This window comes from Penicilliopsis zonata (genome assembly GCF_001890105.1).
Source record: "Penicilliopsis zonata CBS 506.65 unplaced genomic scaffold ASPZOscaffold_1, whole genome shotgun sequence".
Lineage (NCBI taxonomy): Eukaryota > Fungi > Ascomycota > Eurotiomycetes > Eurotiales > Aspergillaceae > Penicilliopsis > Penicilliopsis zonata.
Window position 1 is genome coordinate 1,929,211 of NW_019208911.1, and position 6,995 is coordinate 1,936,205.

The 6,995-nt window shown below is 54.1% G+C and overlaps 3 protein-coding genes across 3 annotated transcripts; 1 reads left to right on the forward strand and 2 right to left on the reverse strand.

Moving 5' to 3' along the window:
- Positions 1 to 18: 18 nt before the first annotated feature.
- Positions 19 to 1,634, reverse strand: ASPZODRAFT_127232 (hypothetical protein). The gene is made up of 2 exons (XM_022721690.1): positions 1,419 to 1,634; positions 19 to 1,355 (listed from the first exon to the last, which is right to left on the reverse strand). The coding sequence occupies exons 1-2, from the start codon at positions 1,458 to 1,460 to the stop codon at positions 60 to 62; spliced, it is 1,338 nt and encodes a 445-aa protein (XP_022585719.1). The 5' UTR covers positions 1,461 to 1,634; the 3' UTR covers positions 19 to 59.
- Positions 1,635 to 1,805: 171 nt separating this feature from the next.
- Positions 1,806 to 2,784, forward strand: ASPZODRAFT_127233 (hypothetical protein). The gene is made up of 3 exons (XM_022721691.1): positions 1,806 to 2,086; positions 2,148 to 2,247; positions 2,312 to 2,784. Exons 1-3 carry the CDS (start codon positions 1,919 to 1,921, stop codon positions 2,752 to 2,754), a joined length of 711 nt encoding a protein of 236 aa, XP_022585720.1. The 5' UTR covers positions 1,806 to 1,918; the 3' UTR covers positions 2,755 to 2,784.
- An 880-nt stretch (positions 2,785 to 3,664) lies between these two features.
- ASPZODRAFT_127234 (hypothetical protein) lies at positions 3,665 to 6,874 on the reverse strand. The gene is made up of 3 exons (XM_022721692.1): positions 6,328 to 6,874; positions 4,105 to 6,247; positions 3,665 to 4,041 (listed from the first exon to the last, which is right to left on the reverse strand). The coding sequence occupies exons 1-3, from the start codon at positions 6,464 to 6,466 to the stop codon at positions 3,900 to 3,902; spliced, it is 2,424 nt and encodes an 807-aa protein (XP_022585721.1). The 5' UTR covers positions 6,467 to 6,874; the 3' UTR covers positions 3,665 to 3,899.
- Between the last annotated feature and the right edge of the window lie 121 nt (positions 6,875 to 6,995).

Below are 6,995 nucleotides of genomic sequence, written 5' to 3' on the forward strand. Positions count from 1 at the left end.
TATGATTAGAATGATATCAGTATTAGTGTAAGTAGTGTTTATACTGTATAGAAATGTAACTATGTACAAACTACATTATCAAAGCCGATCGTCCACTTCAAAGAACCGACGATGACGACCATAAACCCCAGTGCAACGGCCACACTGGTGATGCCGTAGACGTATGCGTGAAGTCGCCGACTCAGCCCGTTGAGTTCAGCAACCCAGGTGCTGACGGTGGTCGTCGAGCCGCAAAACCCGTCCATGACGCCCTGCAGAAGCTGGCAGCTTGTAATGAGGGAGCCCGAGGCCAACGAGACGCCCGCAAGGGTGGCGGTGGCACCAATTCCATCCACGCGCTGCAGATCGTAGCACATGGCCTCGATGATGGTCCCAAAGATGTTGACGGCAAAGGTGCCAAGGGGGAAACTCGGGATGCGGGCATTTAGCCACAGGGAGACGTAGAAACGCAGCAGACAGCCGAGCGGGGCGAAGACAATGGCGAAGACGGCACTCCCGCGCCAGACTTCCGGGTGATCGTGTCGATCCGGAGGCCAGATGGCCAGAAACACAGCGCCGAGCCAGCATCCCCATCCCAAGACAACAAAGAGCGGGTCGACGTACCGCCGGACGAAGCGGAAGGGAAACGTCGGCATGACGGGGTCGAGAGCGATGGCCAGATGGGCGCCGAAGATGAGTCCCGCCAGACTCAGCGAGACGGTCAGCACCGCGACGGCCACCAGCGCCATGAAGCTGTAGCCGCCGGTGCGCGACGCGATCGTGCTGACCGAAGGATCCGGCAGGGCGTTCGACAGGGCGAGAAACACGTCGCGGATAAAGGAGGAGAAGGAAGTGAAGCAGCCGCAAAACCCCGTCGTCAGCCCAATGTACAGCGGGATCGTCTTCTTGACGGCCTTGTGCTTCTTGGCCTGCTCGGCCTTTTCCTCGGGACTGCTACCCCCCACGCGAGACGTGCTGCACCCGTCCCCCCATTCTTCCCGAAAAAGGTTCTTATCCTCCAAAAACAAGCCCATCGCAATACACCCCGTCAGGTTGGCCCAGATCACGCCCGTGACGATCGGTGCTCCCGGGTAGAACGTCAGCGCCTGCAACCCTAGACGCGCCAGCGTGCCGAAGATCGCAAAGAAAACCAGGTAGGAGAGGATGTAGAAGCGGGTGGCCAGCTTCGACAACGGGGCAGCCTCTGGCGGCGCAGTCGGCGGCGCACTCTCCGCCGTCACAGGAATCTCGCCGTCGACGTTTGCTGCCCATTGTTGTCGTTGCGATACTATCCGCGAGACGGGGGGCGGCGCCCTGGATTCGGAGAGCACGCCTTCGGTTTCGTCTTTCTCGAGAGATCCGTCGCCTTCCTGCTGCTGCATTTGTCAGTCTTCTGACACTATTATTCACTTGTCACAACTTGGAATTAAATCTACTACCTTGTCTGACGCGTCGCCCGCGTCACTCGCAGTGTCCGCCATGACTGCCAGTTCCTGGAATCAAACTCCTCGACTCGTAAACACTCCACGCCAAGTAAACAGAGTCACCGTTCACTGTTTATGGAGATTTGATTTTCGTACTCGGGAGACGGCAGGAGTTGTCTTGGCTAGGCACTGATAGCAAGTCTCCTCACTGATAAGAACCTGGTAGTAAACAATACTAGATGGTAGGTATTCCGTACGTAGGTATGAGAAACCGTAATAACTAGCATAATACCTGTTATCTGAGTTATGAGTGGCTTATTCTACTCCGACAAGGTAGACACTGGAGTGACTGGAGTGACTGGACAGTACTGGTTCATGTGACGTGTATGCCAGTTCAGATAAGCCCCTCCTATACTCACTCACTCAACTACAACACAACTCAACAACCACTACTACATAGTTACAACACAATACAACTCTACATCTACATATCTCAATACTGAAGCCGAGCCGAAATGGCAAACGTCCACATCTCCTCGCACCCCTGTCTACAGGCCAAACTGTCCCAGCTCCGCTCCCACACCGCAACCCTGCGCGAGACCAAAGGTCTCGTCAGCGAGATCACCACGATTCTCGGCGTGGAAGCGTTCGCCACTGCTTTGCAGCCAAAAGTATCTGGCAGAGTAAGCTTTTAGCTGTATATTTCCAAGGAAACGAACAGAACATATATTGAAAAAGCACTAGGATCAAACACCCCTGGGAATCGAGTACGATACCGTCTCCATCACTCCATCGAACCTTGCCATTGTTCCTATTCTTCGTTCGGGACTGGGAATGGTAGAAGGTGAGCAAGCATTTACCTAGGACTTCAAATGAGGTCGTCCGTTCTAATCCTTTCTCTTCGTCAGCTGTGAATGATCTCCTCCCCACCCCCGTACCAATCTACCATCTCGGTCTCTTCCGGGAACGCGTCTCCCTCCAACCGGTAGAATACTACAACAACCTCCCCTTCCACACAGACCATTCAACGGCTTTCCCCAACCCGCCGACAACAACCCAGCCGGAAAACAAAGCCGCCGCGACGCTGGCCATCCTCGTCGACCCCGTCATCGCCACGGGCGCCACCGCTGAGGCCGCCATCCGTCTCCTCCGCGACTGGGGCGTCCAGCGCATCGTCATGCTGAGTGTGCTGGCTTCCGAGGCGGGTATCGCCCGTGCCGCGAACGCCTGGCCAGAGGGGGTCGAGCTGTGGGTTGGCGCCGTCGATGGTCGCTGTGATGAGCGCGGCATGATTGTCCCCGGTTTGGGCGACATTGGGGATCGTCTCTTTATTGCAATTGGGAAGTCATAGTCTTTTCTCACAAATCTACCCTACGTCTCAAGTGCTCTCTCTACATTGGTTGGTTCTACGGAGTAGTATATCTACGTAATGGTTCCCCGCAATGATTTGTATAGTACAGGGTACTACATAGCATAAGACATAAACATCAACATCAACATCAACACAGCATAAACAAGACAAAAACATAACCAAAAACAGACATCAGCAGAAACCAAGGACAAGCAAAACGATAACCATTTTTGAGAGGAGATGACGCGGGGAAAAAAACATCGCAGGCATAACAGGTCAACAGACAAGAATCTAGAGTGGATACAGATTATTAAATGGAGAAGAGCTAGAAGGAAGCAGCGAGAGCTTCAAGAGAGAAAGGAAGAGGGATCAATCAAATAGAAGGAGATAAAAAACAAATATATAGCGGACAAGGTATCAGGAGGTCAAGAAATCAATCAACAAGTAAAAACTGACCACAGACACGCTGATGCGCAATGAAATGAAAAGAACCAAGGAAAAAATAAGCACTAAGAATTAGGGATCAATAGAAAAAAAAAAAAAAAAAAAAAAAACGACGGCAAAATCAACACAGAAAAAGAAAAGAAAAAAAATAATAATCAGAATAACTCCACTCAGTGCTTGAAGGGAAGAACACACAGGACCAGCCGGGTGTCGAGATGTTTGCCTTGGGGAAACAGCCCATCAAAAATGAAGAACATGACCACACCGGACTCCTGTGAGCTCTTGCGAAAAACCAAAAAAAAAAAAAAAAAAAAAAAAAAAAAAAAAAAAAACAAACAAACAGTCGGGAGATCACCAGCAAGAGGCAACATTCGGCGACAGATGTCATGGAGAGAAAGGTAGATCATATCATCTCATAACCAGAAAGACCATTGCCGCCCGCCGTCTTGCTATAATCCGTTCCCAACCCTGTATAATATCCGAAAGCCCGCCAATTGCCCAAAGGAACGAAAGCAGGAAAACAAAAATCAAGTCAAGCAGTACTGCAAAAGGGAAAAAAAAAAAATCAAATCAAAACATCAAGGACAAGGCGTGGTGTTCACCAAATGAAGGGATTATGGGTTTCCTTTTTTTTCGGTGTTTTTTTTTGAGGTTCTTTTTATGGAGGGTTAAAACCCGAACATCGCGGTCGATGAAGTCGTTTAATAGGCAGTGCCTACACTGGCAAGTGCCTTGGTCGGCATCGGGTGGATAGGTTGATCTTTGGCAACGCGGAGGGAATCTTCGTAACCGACTAGGGCCTGAGAATGCAGTTTGAAAGACTCGCCCATCAGCTTGGTAATCCTGTGATATGTTAGTATATGTTTCGAATACGCGAAAGGGAAAAAAAAAAAAAAAAAAACTCACCCCCAGACCACGACTCCGTCTAGGATATTACCCCATACACGGGCGACGGTGGAGCTGAGTTTGCCAAAGGCGTCGATGGCATCGTCATCAAATAGATTCCGGACCTTGTTATAGATGGCCAGTTCAGCCTCGGTAGCGGGCTCTTCGTCATGTTCCAGGCGATAGAGCCACAGGCTGAGAATGACCATCAGATCCAGACCGCAGAGCGGATGCTCCACGCTCCAGTTGGTGGCGGAGGTCTTAGCCACCCAGTTGATACCCTGGATGGCGGCGATTTCGATGCATTCGAAGCATTGCTGGACGATCTTGTTCATCTCCTGGGAACGCTTGACCTTCTCGCGGGCGACCGTCATGGCAGCGGCCACTTCGTACGACGAGTGGTAGCGCAGGGCCTCCTGGATTGACTTGAGGTCGACTTCAAGGCGGGCGCGGGTGTTGCGGTAGACAGCCATCGAGTTGAAGATGAGCGGGTGGCCCTTCTGGGGGGTGCTCAGCGGAACGACGATCGTCTCGGGTTCGCAGACCTCGAGCGAAGTCTCCCAGGTCTCCAGAGCGAGACGGAGCTTGTACTCGGTGAGGACGTCCTGGAGAGCCTCGAACGTGCGCTTGTGGTTCCACACCTGCAGGAAGAGGGCGTTGATCATGACGCGCGTGGCAAAAGCGCTGTACCTCGTCTGCTCGCCCTGGAAAAGGCTGTCGTGGGCCTCACGGACGGTGAGGACGGACGAGGCGGCCAGGTTGCGACGCCAGGTCTCCTCATCCGAGACCTCCAGATTCCACAACGACTCCGAAGAGGGGAGCTCCAGGTTATCCAGTTCGTCGAAGCTCATGGCGGGCGTGTGGTTGAAGGTCAGGGTGAGCATGCCAAAGAAGATGTAGACCGCGTAGTAGGTCCGACGGCAGGACTCATCCTCGATCCACTCTTCGCGGGAGGGCAGGGCCGGCTGGCGCGCCTCGGTGCGGAGCTTCAGCTGGTACCGGTTGCCGGCCACCATGTTAGCGAGCAGACTCTTGATGGAGCAGGTCCACTCGAGGCCCTTAGGGTCACCGCTCCAGCTCTCAAAGATCATGTTGAGCAGGGTGCTCTGCATGGCCCAGAGGGGACATTTCCGGGAGTCAAAGTTCTCCTTGTGCTGCAGGAACTGGTTGACGAGGACCTTGGAGCCGACGTGCAGCATAAAGGCATGCTCGCGCTCAAAGGTGTAGAGGGCACCAATGGACAGGACCGCGAGCAGCAAGGGCGGCGAGGCGGTGGTGGGCTTGAAGGACTCCTGGTGCAGGAAGGGCAGGTGATGGTGGTACAGGTTGAAGTAGGTCGACAGGTACCGGTTCAGGGCGATGGTGGAGGGCAACTGGAAGGTCTCGGGCAGTGAGCCAAGGGCATCGGCGGTCTTGACCCGGTCGACGATGATTCCACGCTCCATATCGTTGGCGACTTGGGGGGCCTTGGGCAGCGTCAGTGCCTGGCTGGGACCGGGCGAGCGGCGGTAGTTGACGGGGCTCACAGGCCCGGTCATCGAGGGGAATGGGGACAAGGCATTGGGCGTCGAACCCCCGGAGACGGGGAGCGAGTGGACCAGGGAATGAAGCGAGGGAGCCAGGGAATCACCGACGGCGCTGTGGCGGTCCATCATGGTGGGCAGGGAATGCGGCGGGAGACCGTCCTGGGTGCCGAAGCCGGGGTGATGCTTCGCGTCGGCCGACGAGACCAGGGTATCCCAGGGCATCTGGGGAAGAGTAGCGTTGCCAGACAGATACGCGACCGGGGGCTCGAGCAGGGAACCGCGAGAGGGCGAGAAGGAGCGGTCGGAGCCCGCGCGATCCGGGGGGACCTGACCGGTGGCGGCTGCGGCAGCCTTGTGTTGAAAGTCGGTCATGAGCATGGCGGCGGTCTCGAGGTCAACCATGCCGTCACTGCTGGCCTCGATCTGTTCCAGAGTAGCGGGGTCAATGGTGATTGAGGGCTTGGGCGGTTGTGAGACGGGCGAGGTCTTCTGGACACCACCCCCGCGGCGGCGGCCCTCGGCCACAAGAGGGATCCCACCATCCTTGGCGTGTACGGTGCGATCATGACGCAGAAGAAGGTCTCGGCGAACAAAGGTACTCCGACATTTCAAGCATTTGAAGGGTCTTTCTTTTGTATCTGAAAAAAAAAAAAAAAAGAGGTCAGATTGAGATCCACCATCTGTTGATGAAGGGAAAGAAGAAGAAGAAAAAACTCACGCGAGCGTTCATGTCTGCTGCGATGCTCACTTCTGCTGAAGGCGCGATTGCAGAATTGGCACTTGTATTTCTTCTCGGGTGCAGACCCAGACTTCTTCGCCGGCGAGGCGCTGGCGGCGGTAGCTGTGTTGGGGGCCATCTCTGTTTTTCAAGGGAGAAGGAGCACAGCGGGACCAGGAGGCGTTCCTAGAGCTGTAGCAACGGCGAAGGAAAACGCGGCGGTATTAACCCTTCAGTACGTTCACACCAGTTCTGGAGACGGTTTGACGACAGAAGTTCGGTTTGATGTCTGATCATTCCTTGGGGTGGGGGTTTGTGTGGTCAAGAAGGGGGATTTCTTTCGAAGCGTCCAGCCACAGGCGGACGGAGAGGGGTGGAGGAGCAAAAATAAAAAAAAGAGACACCGAGTTGAGAGCGGGATGTCACCGACTCATATGTAATTATGAGACGGGAGGAGGAGAAGAAGAAAAAAAGAAAGATAAAATGTTGAATGATAAGAGGGAGGAGGGAGGAGGGAGGAGGGGGAGGGAGAGAGAGAGAAAGAGAGAAGGTGAGGAGGGGAGGGAGAAGGTTTGTGTTGAACGACGGGAGGGAAAGAAAAGAAAAGGACGGAGAGGTTAGAAGTGGGAGGGCAGCGAAGGGCGTTCGTTTGGTGGAGGGAGGAAGGG